Consider the following 26,677-nt stretch of genomic DNA (forward strand, 5'->3'; position numbering starts at 1 on the left):
TTCATTATTTTCACTCAGGCTGGAAATTTTTCAAACTACTCTAGATAGCTTCCTTCTTTTGTTGTTTTACTCGTTCTCTCTCTCTCTCTCTTCTCTTTTTACTAACGCTTCTCTCTAATCTTATTTGCATTCAAATTACCTCACCAGGTGGTACACCAATCAGAGGTAAGAATGCTGAAAAGTGCCCTGAATTGTCAACTCACTCCATCCCCTCGTCTCCTACCACTGTTCCCATTTCCAACTCTCTCTTGGCCCTAACACTCCCTCTGCTTCAGCACACATCCAGTTGTTGTTCTGTTTTGTTTTTTAATAAAAGAAACCAAAAAAAAAGAAACCAAGTCAAGATATTATTTAAACCATTCATCGAAATGTTACTTTGTAAAGGGGTTACTTAACAGGAAGCAGACCGTCTCTACTTAGCAGGGAGGGTGTGAGGGGGTTACATTTGAAGGCCAGCTGCAAACAAGAAGAACATTTTGGGCATTCTTCATGAAACTGTTTTTGAGTAGTTGACACTGAAAGCACGGTATTTACATTTGAGTTGATGTGATTGACACGGCAAACAAAAGTTAAGGTACAGGGGTTGGGTAGTAAAGGAGAGATAAAAATGTCTGCATTCCACATCCTGAAAGGTGTATGTTATACTGTCATACAAAAGCTAAATTCTTCCTGGAAGACAGAGCAGTAAGTAATGGGAATATGAGCTTGTGGCTATGACTCCTTATCGTACGAACACAGGAGTTTGGTCCGTCTCCTAAAAGTGAACTAGAGGTTTGTGTCAACTCTGTAAAGTCTTGGAAAAAGTCTAGGAACGAATGCCAGTGAATGCGAGAATTTGCCTTTGCAGCTGTCGATTAACCCCTTTACAGTGTAATTGAATTTAAAAAAAAGGAAAGGAAAGAAATCCACCAAAGTCAGTCAAAACACACTCATTTGTCAGCACCTTTCAAATCGCTCCTGGGAAGAGCAGTGAATGTGTCAGCATACCTGTGGAGCTTGCCTATGGACTGGGTTCTGGTGCTGTGAGGGAACTTAAACATGCAAATATTTGAATTTATTTAAAGAAACATAGCTTGCTTGAAAAATACCGGCTTGATGGTGCCCTGATCGAGCAATCATACAGACTAACCTCTTTAGTAAGAGCCAAGAGGATGTTCTCGTGTCAAAACTTGATTTGGCTTTTGTTTGAACCAAGCTTGGGAGATCACAGAAGGACAAGGGCCTGTTAAAAAAGGCACAAGGTCTTACTAATGAGGTTGCACAGCAGTCAACACAGAGTCATCGTGTGTGTGTGTGTGTGTGTGTGTATGCGTGTGTGTGTATGCGTGTGTATGCGTGTGTGTTTGTGTAAGACTGTACGGGAAACAAATTTTATCTCAATTTTCCCCTGAAAATGAGCGAAAGATACTTATCAGCTCTCCTGGTTTCGAGCCAGTCAGGTTACAGTTAAGAAAACACTTTGATCGTATAGCACTGATTGCTCACTGCACCAGATCCACGTTGGATGTCATGCATCCGTTTATTTATTTAATTTGTGTGTCCGCAATGAGCATTCTTTGTAATGAAACCATTCATTCCATAACATTCTGGGATCCTTCTGAAATATATTTCTACATATATTTTTTCCGTAATGTGCTTCACCGTCTATAAATTGCATGCCTGCTTTTTTTGTTTTTCTCTCAAAGAAATAAAATAAAACAAGTCTGTTGTGTTTAGCTGCTCTACAGCAAATGTGTTCATAGAGCAGGGTAGCTGTCTTACATTATATATCACATTTTAAAAAGAAAAATAGGATACAGTAAACCAAGCAAATCAAAACCAAAGGAATGGGAGGTAAGTTTCTGTAATCTGTTTGTATGCAGCTGTATATAGATTTCAGTTGTCCAAAATGACTACATTGCCCTTTATCTATGAAAAAGCTTTATGTTTTATTTATATAGCTATTTTTGAATTTAATCTTTAATTTTAAAGAGAAACGGCTGACGCGAATTGTAGTAAAGCAGTGATCAAAATCAGTGCCAGTACAATTCTCACATTAGCAATTTGCTGCCGGTTTATCTGGTAGGTTTGCAGCAGTTACTTTCCACGGAGAGAGTTGGTATTATTTGTTTTTATTTACTCCTTCTCCTGACAAACCACAGCCAAGCGTGATATGGAGCCGCTCCCACTTTGCTTAAGGGGCTGAGGAGAGTGGGGCTGGGAGATAGCTGGAAAGCCCATTCTCTGCAGTTAGGCTTGGCTGTCCTTCAAATAAGCTTTACAGAGCAGGAACAATAGTCCTTTGCTGACGGAATTGGGGTTAGTGGAAGCAGCTAATTCATATTGAGTTCTCCTTTTGCTAATCTGGTTAATTAGCCCCTCCTAGTTAAAGTTAATTGTTTCTCGTTTTGGAAATTCATTACCTACAATAGCAGTAGGTGTGGGTCAGTCATTTACTTTTTAACTCTCTGCAGTAAAGGAAGATTAGTTTCCATTAATTAATTAATTAATTAATTTCCTGTGTGTTCTCCGTAAGTCATGTGTGCTTTTTTTTTTTTTTTTGCTTAAAGACTTCTGTGTCATTGATTGTGTTTGCCTTTGTCTTTTGTCTAACTCTCCCAACTGGCAGCTGTCAGATAAATATTTTGTAGCCATATGGCATTGTGTTTAAGATACAAAATCGCAACTTGAAAATGATAGCGTACCCAAGCACTTCAGTGGAGCATCTGAGCCGATTACTTGCTTTCATGCACCTCAAGACAACTTTGAACAATGTGGCAAGATAGCCAGAATGTAGCCAGACAACGGTAAATCTGCCATTCCCAAGGCACGGTCCAATCCCACGTTTTCTTTAAAAGGAAGAGGTCGTGCTAAATGCCAAATATTGATAGTGGATTAATTGCATACACATCCTTCCCTGGTGTGGGGATAGAGAATCCACATCGGTCGAGCACCACTCTACTGTTGTCAGTTGCTGATTTCAGTTGCTCGTCTCCTGTGGTTCCCTTATGCGGTTGTTTTTCTTTTTAGTTTTTTTGTTTTGTTTAAGCTCTTGTTGATGAAAAGGCCGTAAGTCCCAGTGATGGCTTAGCGTTCGGGCAATTCTTTGCAATCTAGACGTACTGGAATATACAGCATGCTTCATCAGCTGTTCTCTGTTCGTTTTCTGCTAGGAAGGAGAGAGATTGCACATCAAAAGGCCAAAAAAATAAAAGTTTGCTTTTTAAATGGAGGGCCATTGATGGATTCAATAAGTTCCCATTGAATACATATATTCAATCTGTAAATGAAGTGCTGACCGTATTACAATTCCCCTCCACTACATAACACATTCCTTCTCACTGTTGTCAATGTTTAGGTTTGTTTTAATGTTTTCAGCTGTTTTGGCTTTATTTATTCCTTCTCCTGACAAACCACACTAGCAACCACATTGCGCCTCCCTGAGTTCACTTGTTCAAGATTAAACGTCCTGATTTTGCTTGTTCTTCAGCGTACATCTCGTTCAGCGTGTTGGTGTTGGTGGTGTTTCGACAGGGCTCTAACTGGCTGTGCCCTATTCTCTATGCTGTAAACAGGAGCTCTTCAGATCGAGAACAGCGAGGAGTCCGACCAGGGGAAGTACGAATGCGTGGCGACCAACAGCGCAGGGACCCGCTACTCCGCCCCTGCCAATCTCTACGTGAGAGGTAAGACCCCACCCCTCCGAGAGTCCGTCCAGAGCAAAGCCTGATGTGTGTCTGAGTGGAATCGCTGACGGCTGCATCGCTTTACTGTGTGATGTTTTCAAAAGCAAAAACCTTTTTACTTAAAGTGTGCGTCTGCTTGGTTGACGATGTTACAGATTTTACACATCTATGTAAAACTGCTGATATTCCTTTTGCAGGGTGGCATGTTGCAAACAGTGATGTGTTTTTTAAAACTATCCTTGCTGTTAGATCGCCAAATAAAGAGCAATTGATCTGCTCAATAGAAACAGTACATTATGCATTTATGACTCTTAAGCACAGATTGCCTTGCCAAGACCGGAAGCTTTGATGTATTTTGTTACACTTTTTTTTACACCTATTTTTGGTTTTAAGCAATAGTTCCGTCTTTGTAATGTGTACGTCTGTAAAATGAATATGTTGATCTAAAGCTCTGCCCTGTTTTCGAACCATACATATTCCAGTCCTGTCGCTTGTTTCAACCGGGCCTGACACTTGACACAGTACACAGTACACAGATAACATGCAACATGCGGGTGAAATGAATGGAAAGTTACAAGTGAAGTTTGGGAGGACAGAGAGAATATAGTAGATTGTTCTGATTTCTGTTAACGAGGGAATGGTAATCCCTGACACAAGTTAAGATGTCATCGCACGCTGTCAATTCATATAGTTATCATCATTAATTTTCTAGATTTATAGAGATATATGGCTTTTCATCCAGGAGATCAGACTTTGCAAGTTCTCAAAGGCAACTTACAACACTCATACTATATAAGATTTTTAAATGTGTCTAAATGGCATTTACTAGTGTGCTTTTGACTACTTATTCATCCAGAAGTGGGTGTTCGGGAGAAGCAGTACGTGATTTCATTACAATATTAACTGACAAGTAAAAGAAATTCAGATATCACTGTTTCTCTCTCATCAGGTTGAATGCATGCCTTAGGCCAAGCCCGTGATATCCATTTTATCGCTGCCTGCCAGAGGTGCCATGTGACAGCTCCCAGTGAGCTTGTGTGCTGTGGAAGTAATTAACACGGAAATGGAAGTCTGTTTTACATACAGTGAGAGATGGGTGGTGGGGGGGAAAGCTGTGAGAACTTCTGTCCAAGCAAGTGTTTAATAAGAGGCAACATTTTCCTCGGACAGTCTGTTAGGGTGCCAAATTCAAAGCCACTCATCTTGCGCCTGTCACACCTAATTAGTCTTATTAAGTGGTGCCAGACAAGAAACAGATAATATCCACTAGGTGTTATCCTCTTCCACTTGAAAAAGGGATTATATATAGGTTGTAAAGTTATGTCATACCTGCTTTTTCATAGGTCATATGTTGCCTAGATTATTCATCTGTCCACACTTGTTACTACTTAGAAAACTTTCATATGTTATCCTTTCTACCTGCTCTACTAGTAAGACTTTGTCTATATAAACGACAGAACAGACGTTCCCCTGCCCTGAAGACTATGACAGTCCGAGGGAGTGGCGGTTTCACTAATCTGTTTTATATCTGTAAACGGGAGTTAAACGCGACTCTAATTGAGGCGAGTCTGAAGTGAACAAGCCTGGATCTTTATAAATGTACTGTAACCAGAGGCGCACAGCAGCAGAACGATTTAGTTAAATTAATCAATTTACCCAAAAAGAGTCTGTAGGTTTGCCATTGACTGTATTGATTTTCTTCCCTGTGAGAGGACACTGGAAAATAAATGTAGGACATTCTTCCATTCTGCATTGCTGTGTACTTGACCAGCAGAACAAAAAGAGAAAGTAAACCAAAATAAAATCAACAACAATATGCACAGTAAATCCAGTTATGTTATATGTATTTGCCATAAACCATTAATGAAAAACCAAACCAGAAACAGTGAAAGATTTTTCTTTTATTTTTACTATCTTTCATAGTTCTGCGTGTTTATATCTCTTTGTGTGAAATTAATGCAATTTAACACATTAATTGCTAGCAATTTAATCCTATGTTCCCCATGGAACACAGATTGTCTGTTTTTTTAGGAAAGACAAACAACTAGATGCATTTATTCAGACCAAGACTTAATTTGAGCGACTCCTCAAGCTGTGGTAGCAGACTATCAGGGCTGATTTGGCTCTTAGGGTTTTCTAAGTTAAAGGCTTCTTCTGGAACCTCCTGAGAACTCCTCGAGGAGATGTGGAGATGCTGCCTGTTGTTAGTCGAACATCACGTAGCGTGCACAGACATCTCTGCAGACTTAACATGTTGGTTTGCTGACAGTCACTAAACAGCTCTACACATCTCGAGCGCTGGGAACTCGGTAAACAGTGCAGGAGTCTTCTCTCGGCGTGCCGCCTCCCTGTACCAGCCAGACTAGACATTGCAATGTGTGGCCGTCTGTCACTGCCAGGTGGACTTGTTTGTTTAGTTGATGTTCTTTTTTTTCCGTTCATTTGTACTGAGGCACGTAAGGATACATGTCTCTGATTTAATTATACAAATGCCTCTCACAGATCATCTAGATAGCCCTCTGCAAGGCTAATAAATCCATAATATATTGTATTTGGTGGGATGTTCAAATTTCCTAAGAAACTAACCAATAAATGTGTTCCTGAAAGAAATTCCCATCCAGAAATAAATGTAATTGGTCTCGTGGAACGCTATAAAATAAGTTGGGCTGTATTTATAATGGATTTTAATGAGGGCCATCAAATATAAAGAAATACATGAAAATTTATCAGGATCCCCCCCCCCACACAAACACACACACAGTTTTTTCTCCAAGTTTCCAGGGGAGGCAGTGACTTAAAGGCACTGCATATATCCAGTAGTTCAACACATCACCCCAGGAATTCATGTCAGTAGTGGCTAGCCTTAAAGGGAGAATTATTGTTGTTCTCTCCTCGCAACTGCTGACAGAATGCAAAAAAAATAAAATAATAATGGTCGTGAAAAGTGTTGCACAACGGGGAAAAACGTCTGACTCAGCTCTTTCCAGTGACATTGTGATTCACGACAATGTGACTGCTTTACTTGACAGATCGTGAACTCAAAGGTCACCCTGCCTATTATTGCTGCAAAGGTTTGGTACATGTCTTGAAGGCGATATTTTCTGGATGTTTGAATTGTCAGAGTCTCGAGAGCCCGTCTCGCTGAGTATAGGGATTGGGGATTGTCGTGCTCCAGTTAAATCCTAATTGATATCTGTGGTTCTGCATGACTTTTCGTTCCATTTCATAGATATTGTTTTTAATCTTTAAAACCCAGGAGGGTCAATTTGTGGGATATAACCATGCCACTGCTCTTCTTAGTTGTGCTCAGATTGTATTTTCTCTTTTTTTTTTGCCTTGTATTACACAGGAAACGAAAGTGTGTCAAATTTGTGCTGTGTTAAAATCTGCATCCAAAGATCTAGCACCAAAAATGTTAATATGATATTTTTAATATTTTTTAATGCATGAATTCACAAAATATAAATCACTTTTGCCAGATAAAGCAAAACAAAATAGTAGGATATATCTGAAAACGTTTTACATGCTTCCTTTGTTCTGCTTTCCTACCTCTGGCGGAATAGTCAAGTCGATATTAAAGACGAGTTAATTTTAAGATTTCAAGAGAGAAGGCTTCTTACAGTGCCTGCCATCATAATGTGAGGGAGAAGAGATGTCCTCTAGGATGTAAGCAGCAAAGGAGGCTAAAATGTTTAAACTAACCTCTTGAAGAGTATTGTGCCATCAAGGCTGCCATAGTTAAGTTATGACAAATGTGGCTAAGTTCAGCCCAGCTGTAAATCTAGATAAAGGGGAGAATCCTCACAATAAGCTAGATAGTGTTGTTCTAGTCATAAATTTATGTGGATTATAAGCAGAACCCTTTTGCATCAAGCAGATAGAGATGTCTGGGGGGAAAAAATCTCTTGAAATGCCTTCTCCTTTTATACAGTGCAATTGAGTGCTTTTAGCCACCACTGCACTAATCTTCAATTTAATCAGCTGGCTTGGGTCTTCCAGGTAGGGTAAATATAATTTTATTTAGAGATCACAGATGATGAATTCCAGAGTGTGTGCGCACGCCTGTGGATCTATGCATTTGCTTTTGAATCGCAGCCGGGGTTTTTATTTTTATAAAGATATTCAGGCTGAGATAACAGATGACACTAGGTGCTTTTCAACACAGGCTAGGGGTAGTGGCCCATAATTGTGCTGTAGAAGAAGGTTCCAACCACAGAAATTGCTCTTTCATAGAGTTCAGCTAAATTAGGCTGTGCCATTTCCATAATGTCTGTAAATAAGTTAATTATACTGCCGCCCTCCCATTTCTCCATCGCTTTGCCAAAAGAATGCCTGGGCTATATGCTTTAATCACTGTTTTGAAGTCTCACGCACACAAACGCACCGAAATAGCATGTGGAGGCGTCCATATTCTTTTCTGTTTTTCAATTTTTACACCGGCCTGGTGAGCACTGAGAATGACTCCTTTTTTCTTTATTTGCTATATAAACCAAGTTATTGAGGACTGGGAGAATCACAAAGGGAATAATGTTTTCTGAGATGTATTGAACAGTTGCCTTTGAGAACTCGACCGACACCTCATGTGGCTCGAGCTGAAAAGAAGTTATGAAACAACTCAAGTCTTTATGAGGTCCTTTTTATACAGCGAGACAATCGTGGCCAGACGTTGGGTCACTCTACCTTTCGTTCTCTCTTGCTCATGAGGCTGTAAATCGATGTGGTGTGGTAGAATTGCACGGAACAAACATACCTTGCTTCTCACCCAGACGGTACATCTAGTGGGGATTTTATATTAGGCTTTGATGGATGATGGATCCAAAACCAGATGCTCAGACCAAACCCTTGAGAAAAGGTGACTGTGCGGATGCTTAGTACTCTTTATTCACTACTAATCTTCACCCTCCGCAGCTCTGATGAAAATAAGGGATTTTCAGTGCATCATCTATCTGTTCTTCACAGACACTTCTCTTTATATGCAATTGTTGTCATTTGTTTAACCTCTCTCTTTATCCAGGTGCGTGTGACACCACATATTTGAGATTTCTGCATTTAGCCTTTTCTAGTTCTGAGATCTGCATGTATGGGTAGGGGGGAGGGGGTGTCTGTTCAGTGAAGGTTCACTGGTCTTTTTTTTTTTTTTTTTTCAACAATTTTCTTAGACTTCCTTCATTATGTTCAGTGCTCATGCTTTATGACTCTATGACTGAGGACTCCATCACCATGGGAAGTGCAAAATCATGTATGCAATTTGTATATGTGAGCGCACACGTCTGTGCTTCTCCTGTAAAGAAATGTGTGAATGGAGAGAGTTGTGTGGTTGTGTTCACCTGTGCTTTTCATGTGTCCATGTTGACATAATATCTTGTGTAAGTTCAAATCATCTAATGTATTATGTATGTCGTTAATATACCTGGGGCTTGGAACTAACAGGTAACTTATTCTGAGTTAACAATCAAGTTAATGTGTTTGAATTCCACCCCCAGATATATAGATAGTGTCCTGCTTTGTCTTTGTGTACCAATGTGTGTTTGTGTGGGGCTGTGGGAGTGTGTTTGGCAAAGGCACATCACCCTGCTTTTGCGAGAGTGTATGCGTGTTCACGTCGATGTCTGGATGTCTCTACCTCATTGCTGTGCAGCATAAAGCCATGTTGGGTGTGAGGACTCACTTGAGTCGAGTGAATGTGTATGACTGTTGCCGTTTGTATTCAAATCCAGACTTCATCCTGTTCGGTGGCTTTGCTTCGAAAGGGAGCCAGTGGACAGAATAAAAAGCAATTGGATAGTCTGACTGGGCAGCGTGTGTCGGTGTTGTGTGTGTAATAGAGTCTGGGTGGCCATGAGTGGAGAGTTGAGCGTCCTCTTTCAGCGCTGGTGGCCGGGACTGCGTGAGGTGTTTGGCTGAGTTGACGTGAGCCGGTGTGTGATGAATGCGCTGTCCCCAGTTTGTGACGTATTGTCTTGTGTGAGCCTCCATCTCGTTCTTCACTCTCTTTTTGTGTGGATAAGCCGAAGATTGGCCTGTTTTACTCTCTCTGTGTTTCTCCTTGTCTTCTTCTTTTTGTTTCTGTTTTATTTATTTCCCTCGTCCATCACCATCGCACCCTGCCATCCAAAAAAAACAAACCAAACTCTCACCTCTCAGATCAGCGCGAAGGTTGGTCCTTTTCACTTCTTATCCTCCTACGCCAGGCCCAGTGGGGACTGCAGCAGGGAGAGGAGAGCCGGCGCCTCACGGGGGGCTGCTGGCCTGTGCCGGCTCTCTCTCGGGGCACAGCCTCCGCCCCGACCTCCCACAATGCATCTTTCCCTGCTTTGCTAAACCCACCCTCCTGTGATGCCTCCTAGAATGCTTGCATGGGTCTCCTGTTGTCCACGTGAACAAAGACGCTCTGATTGTCATACTTTATAATCCTGATCTACTTTTTTATACCTCTTCAAATGAGAATAATGTATTATAGCTTAGCATTTTTTCTTATTTTCAATTGCCTGCACTGGATCTGCATTACATTCACCCATTTTGTTGTTTTTTAACCCCCACCTTTAGAGAAATAAATTGGCAATTGTGGTCGTCTAGGCAGACACAGTTACTTGCAGAACCCACATGATTGCCTTGCTTCCCCCCCCCCCATTTCTTTGGAAGCCAAATTCATAAGACAACCTCCTCATTATCAGCTTGAATCTAATTTGAACTCAGACAGCGATTTTCACAATAATGGTCTTGAGGGAGGGGACTGCGTTCCTCCAATCTTACTACCAGAATGAGTACTGAGTAATGAGTGCTACTATATTGTGTCTGGGGCTTCTGTATTTATTAATAAAATTAATATCTGATGTGGTGTAGAGAGGGAAATGTTTACATTTGTTTTTATCAGACTTTTTTTAGATGTGAATCTTATCTAAGCTAAGAAAGTATTAGATTGTTCAATTGTAAACTTAAATATTAATATTAAACACTATTAAATATTACTAAAGCAAATTTATTATGAATGTACAATGGCTATTTTGGATATTACTTATTTAGTTTAAAAATGTAAATAATGAAAAAACATTTTTATTTCTATAATAATAAATTAATAAAAGAATGAATAACTAAATAACTAAATAAATAATTACATGTCCTGTTAGAGACTTTTTTTTTAGCAACTCTGTTAAGCTCTAAAAGTGATTATCAGCAAGGGTAAAACAACACATTTTTTTCTTTTTTCTTTTCTGTATTTAAGGCAGCACTAGCCTTGCTTTCTGCCAAACCCGAAATTAGCTTCAAAATATTCAAATTGGGGTTTGTGTTCCTAACAATTTGTTTGCGGCTCATAATTACATCCTAGCCTCTTCCCCTTGACTTGAAAAAGCTCGCCGCTCTCTCATGCAGATAATTATTACTTCTTAGACTCTCAGGTCATTTATTAGAGATTTATTTTATCCTGACGATGAAGATCTTTCGTCCCGTTTTTTTTTTTTATCCCTAATGTTGTGTTATTTTCATCAGAGAAATTACAGTGAGAGAATGTAAATTATAAAGCTGGCTCGTCCTGTGCTTGCTGGCATTACCATTAACATGTCACACAATGAATACAGATATGTCTTTACCCTCTCAACATATATATGCTATAGCCCCCCTCCCCAACACACACACACAAACACTCACTCTCTCTCTTTCTTTCTCTCTCTCTCTGTGTTCTGTTCTGTCTTGCTCTTACTATCTGTATCTGGTCACCAATGCAAAGATTAAGCTTCATAAACAAAACAACCTCCCAACAGCAGCCTGTACTCCCCGTTCCTTAATATGTATTTCCAAGCGTTTAATATTTATATAAAACCATTACGTTGTTGTTTTTCTTTGCAATCCCTTTTACATTGACCTGAAGATAAACTGTACTAACTTGATTGAGCTGTGTCCTGGAAACGAGTTTGCCGGAAGCAGACAGCGGAACAGTGATTTCACATGTTCTCCTTCCAGACAACACGGCAGAATAGTTACTGAAGTCCAGTGCCAAGTTGTATATTTTATAAAACTCCCAAATGCATCAAGGTAGCTACAGCAACTAATAATTAATTAAAATAAGAATTACAGAAAGATAGCAGAAAGTATTGCTCAAAAATCTGAAACGGTTTGGCCTAAACTAAAGCATACCTTGTAACATAATAATGATAATAATCATAATCATCATAAAATCAACTTGAATTTCCATATGGATTTTCATCCAAGAGGATACTTAGGTGATCTCGTCGTGTGTTGAACTCTCTGAAATATTTATTAGCAGCTGAACTTGATAACAATAAAACGTTGCCAGCACTGCTGCCCTCCATGAAATTCAGCCTTCATCGGGGGTGAGAGGAGAGCCCTTCTGACAGATTAAATAGATGCTGGAAAAATGACCTTGCCAAGAGAATGGGTTTACTCAAGTCTCGAGGGGTCCCGTCTGAGATTTTTCCCAATCTCTCCCATGAAACCGGAGAGGAGTTTGGGTACAGTTAGCAGGCTGTTTTGGGAGTGAGGTCATCGGAGTGGTAATGGTAGAATCCAAAACCATTAAGGTGAACCTCAGCTACCAAAGTGAAGGGGACAGGGCAATCAATAACTATTTCTCACTCCACAATCGCATCCCAGTGCATTTTAATGCATGATCAATTATTCAGATATATATACAACATTGATATATATATATATATATATGTTGTTTGTTTGTACTCTCTCCCATCTTTCATGATAGAAAGTTTGTTCATTTTACCCACGAGCTGCGTAAAATGGCCTGCGATGTATCCTCTGTCTCATCTCCGTTTCAGCATCCTGACAGAGGCAAGAGTCAGGGAGGCGACGTTCAGACATCTTGTTTGCTAGAGTGAGGGCTCTTCTGACGGCCATTAGCTGCCCATTTGTAGACTTTGTGGCAGTAGAGCATTTTTTGTATTTTGAAAGATGTTCTAAATGAGACAGTTAGAAAATATCCTTGTGGGTACAGATACTGAGCTATACCAAACTACAATTCCCAAAGTAATTAGACTTGTGAGTCACACTCCACGCCACCATTGAAGACGGTATTTCAGATGACATACACGTAGGTCAGTGTTTGCTTTCCCCCAGTATTGAGTTCATCTCTGAAGCTACAGGACAGAACACGAGTCTTTGATTGCTTTATTGTACTTATCTAGTGACAGCCAGCTAATGCACAGCCAGCGTAAACCATACTTGTTACTATGGCAAGGATTGACCTTTTTGAATTGTTTGTTCTCGGGAGGGAAGAGGTGGGGGTCGGCGGAGAATAGTTTTCCTGTTGTCTTTCCTAGTCAGACTCATGTGAGCATGCTTCCACTGCAATGTTTAGCGAAACCGCAGAGACTTGCTTTGCATCCTGAGTGTCTGCATGTGTGCTTGAAAATGTAGTGGCAAACCGCTTCACTGCTCTACCCTTCTCTCCCGGCCCTCCTTCCCTAACTGCATCCGTCCCCTCCGTTCTCCCCGTGACTTTTTCCCTCAGCCTGCAGCATGCGAAATGAATGGATTCACAACCACGGTTTGCTTTGCACAAGCCAGCTTCATATACATTCACATCTTATGAAACACAGTCATTTCCTATTCAGTTGTTTGAGAGATGATTAGTTAAAAATAATAATGTAAAAAAAAAAATTTAGTTAGTTAGTGGGTTAGTTTTGCCTGATTCCTTGCTGGTGGCATTCCTGCCGACCTGTGCCCTTTAACGATAGTCATCCTGTGGTGAGCCATTTCCATGTCCATGGGTAATAGTATTTTCATTCTGTTTATCTACACATTGACTAACTTCACCTTTGTTGGTTTTTTTAAAGCTAGCCCAGCATGTTAATCCTGCAGGTTCTCTTGGTGATACAAAGGCACATCATCACCACGGTTGAAGCCTTTTTCTCAAAGCTTTTTTGACCTTAAAGTGGTCAGCCTGAACATTATAATGGAGGAATCCGGATTCTCAAAGTTGAATCGAGAATCTTGTTAGTCATGCATACACCAGTGTAAACAGATTTAAGAATATGCTCGGTGTATGCTGTATGTGCAGCTATTTCAACAAAACACAGGAACTATGAACTAATAGATACAATACAACCAAATAAATAAAAGGACTTTAATAATATAATTACTTAACCGAAGTCATGGGAACTGTTTCCCTGTAATGGGAACACAGGGTGCACTGCCCTTCTAATACAACGATAGTATCCAAATGTTTAGATTCCACATGTTGTCTTCTATCATGTTTTATTCGCAGCAAGACCTGGAACTTACCTGTATTGTTCAAGTCACATAAACGTTGCTATCTTTCTTGTTTTAAGAGGTAACTTTGTCCCGGCCTGTTTTAAAAAAACAAAGTTTCAAGACACTACTTTTTTGTAACATAATCAGCTTAACTTAAAACAAAAATAAGAAGTACAAATAATGAAATACCTTCAGTAAGTGTGTTATGGTAAGACAATAATGAAGTAAATTCATACTTACCTTTATATTAAGACTTCAATAATTTACATTGTATTTTTCACTGAAATACACTAAATAGTCTTTAGTGCTTTCGTAGATGCTTGATTTTTCATGTACTATGTTATGAAGTATGTTTTATACACAAAGAAAAGCCCACAGGGCATTATCGTTTTACTCGTACACAGGCAGGTTATTTCTCAGCACAGCTTGTGACTAGTGGCCACGCAAGGAACGAACTGAAAAGAAAAAGAGGTAACAAAGTTGGCAAGAAATACAGTTGTCTGTTGGGGTCTCTTCTTTTAAAGTCCTTGAATACAAGAACTACAGACGATGTATGTGTTGTGAGACAAATAAGAGATTAATGAAAAGAGCCCAGGCTCTGGCTGTTCTGAACCAACTGACATTAGTTCTCAGTTCCCATAGCAATGTTTGTAAATGTTCAGACTAATTCCAGGCCTTCTGGGATTGTGACCAAAACCCCAGTGCTTTTCAAAGGAGTAATCACCATTGCATAACAAAGAACCTTTCAATACAGTCCATACAACATAGAAATACGAATGGCTCGTATCTGGTTTGAAGATTTCTATGACATGTTTCAGATTATTAACCTGATTTCTAATTTATCCATGACCTCTTCTCATGGACGGTGTTATTTATTTTTTTGCTTATGATTTCATTTTAACTTTTAGGTGATTTATCCCTTCTTCCTTAATATTTTTCTGCATTATTATATTGGTCTTGCAGATTACATTAGAATGACCAGATATATTCCGCCTCATTTCTCCGCCCGTAAAGCTGCCTTCATCCTGTTTTCCTCAGGCTGGCACCATTAGTTCCTCTTACTTTAATTCAATCTCTCAGCCGCACCAACAGGCGTGTGTGTATCCATGGGAACCCCTTTTAATGTCAACTGATCTGCATAACGGATCCTCAAGTTTATTGTGCTGCTAGACCTGTGCAGAAAGAGGAAAAAAAAACTAAAAAGCCCCAAAGAATGTGTCACCAACTGGTCTGGAGCCAAGATGTGACATAACGCATCAAAAATGACTATATGGGGCCACCATTTCAGAGGACAGCTTGAGGGGCTCAATTGCCAGCTGTTTGCTAACTGTTTCTCTTTCCGAGGCTCTGGGCTGAGAGCAACCATGTGATATGTCTTAAAAAACATATGCAGTCACCGCTTTTTCCTACCAAAGGGGGGAAAACTCCAGCTAGAGATGGATACATTCAACGTTGTTTAAACGCTATTGAAAACTGTCCTGCCTTTTCTATTTTAAATGTTTCCTCCTGAGTCCCGCCTCTAATGGACACGTCAGACGTTTTACAGAAGGTGACGATTTAATTGCTCAAACCTTTGTCTTCTGATAGGCAGATTCAATAGAAAATGTATATTCTTTTGTATATATATCTCCACATCCTTCTGGACACATGCAGACTATCACAAGAGACCATAGCAAAATAATGTAACCAATGCACGGTTGATGATTAAGCCTGTGAGAAGCATTTATCGGTGCAGAAAATACTTAATTGAAGCCACCTGAAATTCCTGAAGGGCCTGACCCTTGAGCGCCAGTTTCAGTTGCCAGTGAACAGCCAGAGGTGACCTTGCCTGTGTAGTGCCCTGAGCACCCTTGCCACATTCCTACCTGCTGTTCTGTTCTCTCTGGCAGTCCGGCGCGTCCCTCCCCGCTTTTCCATCCCCCCCACCAACCATGAGGTGATGCCAGGGGGCAGTGTGAACCTGACCTGCGTGGCAGTGGGCGCCCCCATGCCCTACGTCAAGTGGATGGCAGGAGTGGTGGAGCTGACCAAAGAGGACGAGATGCCGGTGGGCCGCAACGTGCTGGAGCTCACCAACATCCGAGAGTCCGCCAACTATACTTGCGTGGCCATCTCTTCACTGGGCATGATTGAGGCCACAGCACAGATCTCCGTCAAAGGTAAGGTCAAAGACACAAAGTGGGGGTGAGGTGGGGGTTTTCACTAGGAAGGGAGGAGACCTAATATAATAGTCAACTCCCTATAGCTGACTCAAACACCTGACTTATAAAGATGGTCCCGTGCATGTACGTCTTTAATGATCCATGTTTATTTTTCTAGACGTCAAGTCTGCAACCTGCCTGCCCTTTTCCCTTGTTTGGGAATAGTGTAGGTGCTGGAATTTCAACTGTTTTTAAGTCTTATCAGCTTTTTATTACAAATTCATTCAATAAAATATTATCAGTTTTCACTGGAATTGAGATAACTACTCTATTTGTGCTTCAAAATGACATGTAAACACTTGAAAGTACCAAAAACATTTGAAGTAAACATTTGAATAAACTCAAAGCTTTTGAGGTGTTATTACAAATGTAACGATGCCTACCATTTTCTATGGGGCGAACCATTTGTACAGATCTATTAAGATATTAATATTAAGCACAGACGTTTGTAACTCACGCCTTATTGAAGTTGTGGAACCGTTTGAGTTTTACAGAGACAGTGTCTCAATGGCCACATGCATACCATGTAAGCTGTTACAGACTGCAGTGTATCTCTTGAAGTGATCGATTCGGACTCAGTCGGTGCAATAAATGTAAAAAGCACAGAAGCAATATAAGTAATTTGTCTTGGAGTTTTTTTTTACGATGCTGGAATTTTCCATTTTACACTGCAGCGCGTAAATGAAAGAAACATCAGAGCGTCTTATGGAGCCTTGTAGCATTCAAGGGTGCATTAATATGGATTCAGTGTGCTGTAACCAGACTCTTTAGCAAGAACATTTAAAAAAGTGTTTTGTGCAGCCAGTGCATTCTTTAGAAATAAATAAATAAAAAGCATTGAGCCAGCAGTCAAATCCGTTTTTTCTTAAATAGTTTAATATTCAAGCTCGGCATTATTCGCGAGTGAAAGGTAAAATGGTCATATACAAAAAAAGACAGATTTTCCTCTGAGATGGCTTCTAAAATACTCGCTTTTAATACCTCTTAAGACAAGTACCACTACAATAAAATATAATTTATTATTTGTGGGACATATGGCTGTCCTATAAAAAGGGTATTAAGTAGCAACAAAAACTATAAAAAAAAATATTTTGGGCTCGACACACAAAGACTGAGTCTCATCCCCCTGCTTTCCCCGTCACCAGTGAGAAGGCTGCGAGAGAGACTGCTGATCGATAGATAAAAAGCGCTCTCTCCATCTCTCTTCCCTGAGATTATTGATACTGTTGAATTGTCTTAGCAAGAGTATTGTCAGTTACCACTTGTGTTCTTTCACGGCTCAGAAGAAAGTAGTAAAAAGTGTGGGTGGCAAGTGAGCAAAAAAAAACATTTGTTTGTTTCTGTTTTCTTGTTACCATCAACTAAAATTAACTGAATATCTCATATCAAGTCGTCATTCCACTAGTTAAGGTTGTTTTTTGTGCTTTTTTTTCTTCTTCAATGCCTCCTTTGAATGTCCTATAATGTTCCCCAGCCTTGCCAAAGCCCCCCGCGGCCCTGATAGTGACTGAAACCACAGCCACGAGCGTCACCCTCACATGGGACTCTGGCAATTCGGAGCCCATCACATACTATGTGATTCAATACAAAGCCAAATCCTCCGAGTTTGGCTTCCAGGAAGTGGACGGGGTGGCGACCACTCGCTACAGCATCGGCGGCTTGAGCCCGTATTCGGAGTACGAGTTCCGGGTGATGGCGGTCAACAACATTGGGCGAGGCCCTCCAAGTGACATTGTAGATGCCCGCACCGGGGAGCAGGCCCCGTCCTCACCCCCGCTGCACGTCCAGGCTCGTATGCTCAGCGCCAGTACCATGCTGGTCCAGTGGGAGCCCCCAGAGGAGCCCAACGGCCAGATCCGAGGCTACCGGGTTTACTACACCACCAACCTGCAGTCGCCCCTCAACACCTGGCAGAAGCACAACACAGACGACAGCCGCCTCACCACTATCTCCAACCTCGTCACCGACACCACCTACAGCATCCGCGTGCTGGGCTTCACGTCTGTGGGAGACGGGCCCCCCTCCGACGTGCTCCAGGTCAAGACGCAGCAAGGCGGTGAGTCACAGCCCGGAATCAGGCCCACTTCTTGAGAGGCCGTCCCACATCCTGTTGCCTTTGATTAGTTTGGAGAGGTCAGATGAAGCCCTAAGGAAACCTGTTCTCATTCACAAAGGGTGTCAGGTTTAGATGGCTTGACTTCACTTGCTGTTTAAATCTCTCAGCCTACCTGGAGCAAAAAAAAAAAAAAACATTGCAGGAGTAGAGATGAATCACGGTTTAAAAATATTTGGATGGGGGGGCAATGAGAATTCCACTTCTTAAAAGATGGGTCCATTGCAGTAAGACACTTGTGTTTATCAGGTAGCAGGTTGCACTGATTAAGCAATGTAATTAATATTGATAAACACCTCAATGTAGGAACATCCATTTCTTAGTATCGCGCTCGTTGTAACTATCCTGTTATTTTAAAATACCTAAGGCTTCCAAATTAAAGATTCAAGCTTGTGACCAAGTGAACTGTAAAGAGTACATTTTGTGTTTTGAATTGAAGACAAGTACTCAAGACGGGTGTTTGCCGTGTACCCGTGTCTCATTGTTTTCCTCCTGTGTACAGTCCCGGCCCAGCCCTCCAGCTTCGAAGCAGAAGCAGAGCTCGACACCAGGATCCTGCTAACGTGGCTCTGGCCCGTGCAGGAGCCGATCACCAAGTACGAGCTGATTTACTGGGAGGGAGATTCTGGAAATAAGGTATGGGACCGCCATTCGAACACATCTGCAAAAAGTATCTGCGTACGAGACGACACGTACTTGATTCCCACCTGGTAAACTGTGTAGAGAGGAAAAAGACGTCTGCCTATCTTAGTTTTCTTGGAAATAAAAAAATACATATCCATATCAGACATGTTCTATCAGGCAGCTGATGCCGGGAGATAGATGCTAACCTGCTCTCTTGGTGGATAAAATGCTTTATTTAAAAACAAATTCTCCATCATTCATGGGGCGATTTGTCAGAATGCTGCTCATGTTTGTTTTCTTCCTTTAAACACACCATTCAGCCTTGGTCAGAGGAATGGGGTTTTTTAAACAGGTAGCAGAGACTCGTGACAGGGTCAGGTGGCTGAGAAGAAATTGATAACCGATGCTGCCGTTAAAGAGACACACGATTGTCATCGATTGTCTAGGAATACAGTTGAACCTTTTCCGACATATTCTGCAAATTGGGTGACCCATAATAGGGATTGTTCTCTAATTGCAAATCAATATATCATTATAAACATTGACGGCTCCATGAGGCTGGAGGCAGTTGATTGATTCAGAGGGTTTTATATTGATGTACACCTGTAAATGATCGTGAATCCAGGGTGTGATTTTCTTTTCTTCTTCATCCCCTCCTTTCCTACCTTTGCTACTGCCTCGTTCTGTTTGATGCCAGACATACTTGAATTGAATTGTTAGATTATAATATGTATATCACATAAAAAGTAAATAAAATCACAAATATTTGTCAGACTGAATGGGGAACAAACAATTGCCTATACAACATGGCTGTTATCGGGATTGAATGCGATCATGAATGGAATAGGTTTAAAATGGAGAGATGATTTGACCCCCTCTGTGTTTATATTCCCACAGATCCATGTCACTTTCAACCCAGCCGGCTCCTACGCGGTGGAGGGCCTAAAGCCAGACACGCTCTACAAGTTCTCCCTGGCGGCCCGCTCAGAAATGGGGCTGGGGGTGTACACTCAGCCCATCGAGGCCAAGACTGCGCAGTCCAGTAAGTCACTTCCCTTCCCACTACACTTTCAAGCGTTCACAGCAGGCACACAGGAAATAATCGTTTTATCCCATACAGGCGTCTTCAGGGCAGCAATGTATATATGTGTTCTTTGGTTTGTCTAATCTATTATAGCTCCTTGTCAATTTCTGCTTCAGTGTTTTTGAAGGGCCTTCTTTGTTCATTGACAGTGGCAGAAGGTGCATCTTGTGTACATTAATCAACTTAATTAATCAATGTTTTCTTCTCAAAGAGAAATAAATATATAAAAACGTGTAATAAGCAGCCAGCCATTTCAATAGGACGCTTGTGATTTTTATATTAATTAATTAATTTATATTATATTAATCTTAATTATTAAGCCTATAGTCTAACAGACACTTTATTTTATCAAGGCCTCAAACCTTTCCTCCTAGCCAGGTAGGAGGTCACCTGAGAACAACTCAGAGGCCCCAGGAAAGCTGAGGGCCAGAGCGAGCTGTAAAACTGTGATCTGGACAGGTTTCTATAAAAACTCACCTGTCCATGTCCTTTCAGCCCTTAGATATAGGTGTCTGATGAGAAATCACCCGAGTTTCATGTTTAATTGGCAGTATGGCTGAGAATCATTCACATATTGTTAGTATTGTAAATGTTAAATGTACAATACCTTCATGGGTGAAAAGAAAGCTAAGCTGAGTCTGCATGGCTTTCTCTATTTCCATTTATCTTCCCTCATAATTCATAAGCTGCTCATGTTGTCTACAGTCATCTCACAGCTGAGTTCTGCCCATACACCAAATAACTAAATATATTTGTGTATAAATAAGTCTAGATCTTGCGGTGTGATGATCCATTTTCCCAGTTCTATAGACCAACAGTTTTCGTTGTACTAATGAAATAAATGAGAAACAAATCTGCCTCAACACAAGCTTTTTTCCTTACTTTCACGTGGCAAAGGCTGAGCCGCTGTTCTCTCAACAGAAACAAAACCAAGCATATTGAAATATTTATGATGGTTTCCAAAATAATCTGTATTTATTCGAAGCCGTTTGTTTTTCTTGTCAGCTGTAGCCCCCTGTGCACCCAGGGTTCAGTTCCCATAGGAACAGAGGCCTGAAACCTGCCTCTCTGATTCTGACTCCTTATCTCGGTGCTTTCTGACAGAGTGAGTCAGAAATCCCTTGAGATCTGTGAGCATGTCACTAAAATGAGGAGCGCGCTGCCTGTGCTGCACGTAGACACCCTGGCAGCGTTCTCCTTGAGTAAAACCTCCTCTTCTTTGATCTTCAGGCATTTGACAACTAGAACAGATGTGTAAAATGTGTGTGATTTACATTGGGCTTTTTTATTTGTTTATTTGTTTGCTTATTTATGTTTTTTGATGCAGAGGTACGGCCTCTGTAATGATTTTAATTGTTGAGTTTCAACCGTTTCACAAATGTGGTCCTCTCGAACGATCACAAGTGCTTTGAGTTTAAAACTGTTCTGTTTGTGCTTGCTCCTCTGGTTACTAAAACTGCAAGCAGGCATGCAAGAGATTTGCTTTCCCAACCAAACACGCCACCCCCCCCGCCTCCCTACCTCCCCGTGTTTGAGCTATGCTGTATTTTAAGTTTCTGTGCCCCTGCATGTGGAAAATGCCCTTTTTGTTTTTTTTGCCTGTTGTTTTTGTTCTTCGTTTTGAGTTTTGCCATTGTTATTCCATTTTTGCCATTTTGTTTTACTTCTGGACTGTGGAGAATTTGCTAAGAGGGTTTATTTCCATTCGCCAAGACTCTGAGAGCCTTTTGATACTGAAGCAACACAGTCAGAGCTGCTAACAAACCTGTTTCTGGGATTAAAAGGAGATCCTGTGAAATGGACCCCTTTTCTGTGTCTGGAATTTGAGTATGTGACACTTTATTATAACCCCCCCCAGGGTCAGGCACCCATCTGATGCTGATATTTCTTCAACCAAATGACCATTACAGTGCTGACATTTCTTAATGCATACATGGGAATGTCTAAGGGTTACAGTGAAACACAGAGCAGGGTTTGGTGATTAGCTCTGTCAGGACCAATTGAATCTCGGTCTTATGGGAGATGCTGATGTAAGCTGAATACTCGCCCATCTGTGTTGTGACCTACATGCTGTGTAACGGACGCTGCCTGCCTCAAGATAGGCTGGCAGTACTGCAGTTTGTTAGCAGCTCTCACTGTCTTTACAGCAGGGGGATAAAAAAGAAAGCAAGGTTTTCAAAGCCTCCAAGCTTCTCCTCCCTCAGCCCAGCTAAAGAGAGCTCTCCTCCCAGTCCAGAGCGTCCATTTCTCTCCCCGCTTCATCGTCCCCGTTGTATTTTCAGCCCCTTCCGCACCCCCCCAAGACGTGCACGCAGTCAGTCTGAGCTCCACCAGTATCAAGGTGAGTTGGGTGGCCCCCCCAGCCGGGAGCCGCCACGGAGCCATTGCCCAGTACACCGTCGCCTATCAGTCCGTGAGCGGGGAAGATGCCGAGAGACATGAGGTGTCCGGATTAGCGCCTGAGGCCTCCAGCTATGTCCTGGAGGGCCTGGAGAAGTGGACTGAGTATCAGGTGTGGGTGAGAGCCCACACAGACGTGGGCCCGGGACCAGAGAGCCCTCCAGTGCATGTGCGAACCAACGAGGATGGTATGTTCACCACTCACCCCATTACTAACTCACTTTGCATGCGGCACCAGCATGCCACACTTTTTTTTTTTTTTTTTTTTTGGTGATTTTATGTTATTTGATTTTTTGTTTCTCTCCCTTTCTCTCTCATTGATCTGGTTTCATGGATTCAGGTTTTATTTTCAAGGTTTTCTTCAGAAGACCAGTAAAAAGGAATATTATGGCAGTTCAGATTTATCACTCAAGGGTTAGACTGACATTGGTAACACCCCAATTCATCTACACTGTACAGTCAAGCTTAAAAATTGTGCCCTCCTCTCACTGGTAATGCTGGACTGTCGCCAAGGCCCGCTGTATGTTCATAACCTTTGTATTTGCGAGGGAATCTGTGTGCTCCTTTGATTCATCTTTGTTTATAGGTGACAATCTGACTTCCTTTCCTGATGGATAATTGAAACTGAAATCAAGGCCTAAACAAAATCGGAACCAAATTGATGTTTTCATTGGGTCTAACCCCAGGTTCAAACAAATGAGATCAGGGTAAACAGCCAATGTATATGTTTTTTTTAAGGTATGATTAAAGAAAATTATCAAAAAAGAAGAATATGGGCAACCTCAGCAAATTTGTACATTTCTCAAAAAGCTGGCACTGCTCTCTCATGGCAAACTGATGGTTGTTTGCGAACCATCAAGAGAGCAAGCCAGCAAAAAACCGTTTCTGTTTTCCTACAACTCGAAAATAGACTTAAGCTTATCACTTTTTTGGTATCCAAAGGTTTAAGTTGTGTGGAGCACGAGGTTTACGAAGGCTTGACCTTTCAAAAACCCGAATCATTGAATTGAAAGTCTGAGACAAATCTGTACTTGTACTGGTCCTCTCAAGAAAATCGAAGTGTGCTCTAGATAAGCAGCGAGACTTTAAAATGGCTTAAGACCATGGCAGCTCATCGGCGGTTTCTTGCTGCTGCTGATAAAGACCGTTTGCCACCTAAGCCTTGCCACAGCTTCAATTCTAATCTACTAAACACTGCTTTTTGACAGCATCTTCTGCAGGGCGGCTGTTGCGGAGCTAATAAACTAACCAGTGTGATGTCGTTCACGAATTTCTGGGATTTTTTTTTCTTTCTTTTCCTGCCTTTTAATCATTTTATGTTTTCTGCTGTCTTTATTAATTTGATTCCCTTGTCCTTTATTGGGTTTATATTGTCTGCATCTGTTCTGTGGAGAAAGGCAGTGCCATGGGGAGATTGGTAATCTCGTCCTGTTTGCAGCTGCTCTTGGATGACTGAGCTCAGCTGCCAATTCGCACTCTGTATTGTCAGGCCCAATACGCTTGGCAGGCAGCAGAGGAACGGCCGGGTAATGGGAACAGCCTGACTGGTGCGTCTCGGTGATCCAAGCCCACATCTGTAGGCCTCAGCTGATGGAAGCGGCTGGTGTTTGCGGGCAGCATTCTCTCTCGGAGGGCAGAAACTCTTTCAGCCGTTGACTGGATACAGCCGGCGCTGCCCTCCCAGAGATGGCATATGTTGTGCTTTAGCTAACGGGATTAACTCTGCTCCCCTAAGCGCCCAACTCCATTTGCACACAATTCCCACGGGGCATAGGTAGGGGGCTTCTCGTGCTGTTTTTGTTTTTTTGTGGTTTTCCTGACAGTTCGTTACCAACTGTTCCCAACTTGCACATCTGGTTAGGTAGTCTTCCATTCATGCTAATCAGTATCAGTGACTGTCTTTCTGCCTTTTCTATACTAATGTCAGTTTCCTTTCTCTCCTTTTCTTGGTTTCTATTTGACTTTTAAATCCTTCACATGTCTCAGTTTTTCTGCCCTACTCTTGTTTGACCCCTCTGGTCTGCAGGGTGTAGAAAATACAGCTTCATTTAGAGGTCACTTCTGACGGTTAGCTGGCCAACCCAGCGCCTCCGATTCAGGGACACGAATCTACCACCAGAAATCATTACTCCTCTATTTTCTGCTTGGTTGTGAGCCACCTTATTCCCCATTTGAGGCTGTGTTTCATAATTAATAGTCTTAATACACTGAAATGCAGCCAATTTTTCATTCCATAATTAAAAGAAATTTAACATCTCACTGGAGCATAACCTGTCCTTGATCCGATGAAGAATGAGCGTCCCGGCCTTAGCGGTAATCTCCCCATACCTGGTCAGCGAGGCTCGAAAGTTCAGCTTGTCTCCTCTCGAAATGTAATGTATTGGTTAAACCAGAAATGAGCGTCCCTGAGTGACTGACACGATATGTTCACATTCTCCACTGGCTTTTTATCAAATTACAGAAGGCAGTCAAATCAGTCTCACGTTGCTTCAGCCTGACTACCAGATGAGCTGTGGCCAATTTGTTTAATATGGAAGCATTTTGATACCTAAATTAACAACTCTTGTGGAATGACTGCAATGCCTCGAAGGTGTAAAAAATACAAATACAATTAAAACGACACTACGTGGAAATGAACAAATACTGCATCAGGATCAATTATACACCTGGGACCTTCAATTTGTGAGATTGTTTGTAAGGTCTCTGGTCAGTGCTAAATATAGAGACCGTTTAAGAGCAAGTGCATCCCTGGAGCTGCTTTGCTTTGCTTGCTCTTGCTTTAGATTAGTTCCTAAACTGAGAGGGAAATGCTGTCAGACTATTTTAATGACAGTGTTTGTACATATATTAAAAGAAAAGGAACTTCTCAATAGGTTATATGTTGTATATATTTATACATTTTGCAGTTCCCTTTCCAAACAAACATAGCCTTCTACTTCCTTTCTGTCCCTTAATCCTTCACAGGAAATATACTCCTAATTTGCTCATTCTTTACTGGGTCTTCCTGCGGGCCTTACAGCTCTGAGTACAAGGGCTGATTTACTCCAAAGCACCCCAGTGTTCATGGGAACAAATAGACTGTAAAGACTCCATGCTGGCTGTTTAAAGGTGCCTGCAGCACTACCAAACCTGTGTGAATATGTGTATGTGTGTGGCTATAATATGTATATATATATGCATATGTGTATGTATGTGTGTGTGTGTGTATGTATTTATATTTATGTATCCCCTTGCTCCAGAGTTTAAGGCTTAAAGTTGCAAACAAGCAGAAACACAACTTAAATTCTAAAATTATCAACCACTGCTAATCGCTTATAATATTTAGCTTAGGTTTAAATTTCCTTATTTTTATCTGAATGCCAAATGGTGTTTCTAACCTTTTACATGATTCTTGCAATCCGTTGCCCCTGTTTTTTTGTCTAATTTGCCCCTTCCTGACCCTTCTCAGTGCCGGGCGCTCCTCCCAGGAAGGTTGAAGCCGAAGCAGTCAACTCCACCGCCATCCGGGTGACTTGGAAGGCGCCCCTCTCGGTCAAGCAGCACGGCCAGATCCGCGGCTACCAGGTCATCTTCTCCCGGCTGGAGAATGGAGAGCCACGGGGGCAGCCCAACATCATGGACGTGTCCCTTCCTGAAGCCCAGGTACGACAAGCCTGTAACCACACCGTCTTTATCCTGAAGTCCAGGCACGGGGAGTAATCGGAAAGTGATTGTTGAGGAAATGGATATGTTGTTGGTGGTTTTCAGTGAATTGACCTTAGTGTTGGACGCGTGTGCTATAACACGACCGCAGCCTTTGTGTATGTTGTGTATAACTACCAGTTTATGTCCAAGGAAAGGTGGGTGGGTGTCACTGAAGATACTGGAGACAAGGACAGTCCAGGAACCATGAGCAACATGGCCGCCACTGGCCCAGCGTGGTGAGATTATGTAGGAGATCTAGTTTCAGATCTCAAAAAGCCACATTTTCAACGGTCTTTGCGTTATTAAAACTTGTTAAAAACTTAGTCCTTTCCACTCCACTTCAGGCAGACAACCTGATAGTGGAGGGGATGGGTAAGAACTGAAAACCCGTTCAACAAGTGATATGCTAATTACGAACATTTAATTTTGCTTGTTACTTTATTACCCTGTTTAGATTCCAATACCCCTTGAGTTTTAAAGCTCATAAAATGCACTGCCTTGTTATCCTGTTCATAAATTATATGTGATTTCTACCCACTTGTTGCGTAGATGTTAAATTGCCTAAAGAAAAGTGGCGATTAGAGAGAGCAGAGTTGAATCCTGAACACAAATTCACATATTCATGAATATCTAAATCATCCTTTGTGTAGAGAACTAGGGACATGGATGAATACGGGCCAAGGAT

At 41.5% G+C, this 26,677-nt stretch overlaps 1 protein-coding gene across 5 annotated transcripts in view; it reads left to right on the forward strand.

Annotated features, from left to right (window-relative positions):
• Positions 1-26,677, forward strand: part of ptprfa (protein tyrosine phosphatase receptor type Fa) — a 206,526-nt gene that overhangs the window by 126,745 nt on the left and 53,104 nt on the right. For all 5 annotated transcript variants that reach the window (XM_066691835.1, XM_066691834.1, XM_066691837.1 and 2 more), the window contains exons 6-12: positions 3,555-3,665; positions 15,776-16,045; positions 17,562-18,143; positions 18,703-18,836; positions 19,722-19,866; positions 22,191-22,496; positions 25,757-25,950. In XM_066691835.1, the coding sequence (XP_066547932.1) occupies positions 3,555-3,665; positions 15,776-16,045; positions 17,562-18,143; positions 18,703-18,836; positions 19,722-19,866; positions 22,191-22,496; positions 25,757-25,950 (1,742 nt within the window). The remainder of the gene's footprint in view (positions 1-3,554; positions 3,666-15,775; positions 16,046-17,561; positions 18,144-18,702; positions 18,837-19,721; positions 19,867-22,190; positions 22,497-25,756; positions 25,951-26,677) is intronic.

This window comes from Amia ocellicauda, chromosome 19, assembly GCF_036373705.1.
Source record: "Amia ocellicauda isolate fAmiCal2 chromosome 19, fAmiCal2.hap1, whole genome shotgun sequence".
Lineage (NCBI taxonomy): Eukaryota > Metazoa > Chordata > Actinopteri > Amiiformes > Amiidae > Amia > Amia ocellicauda.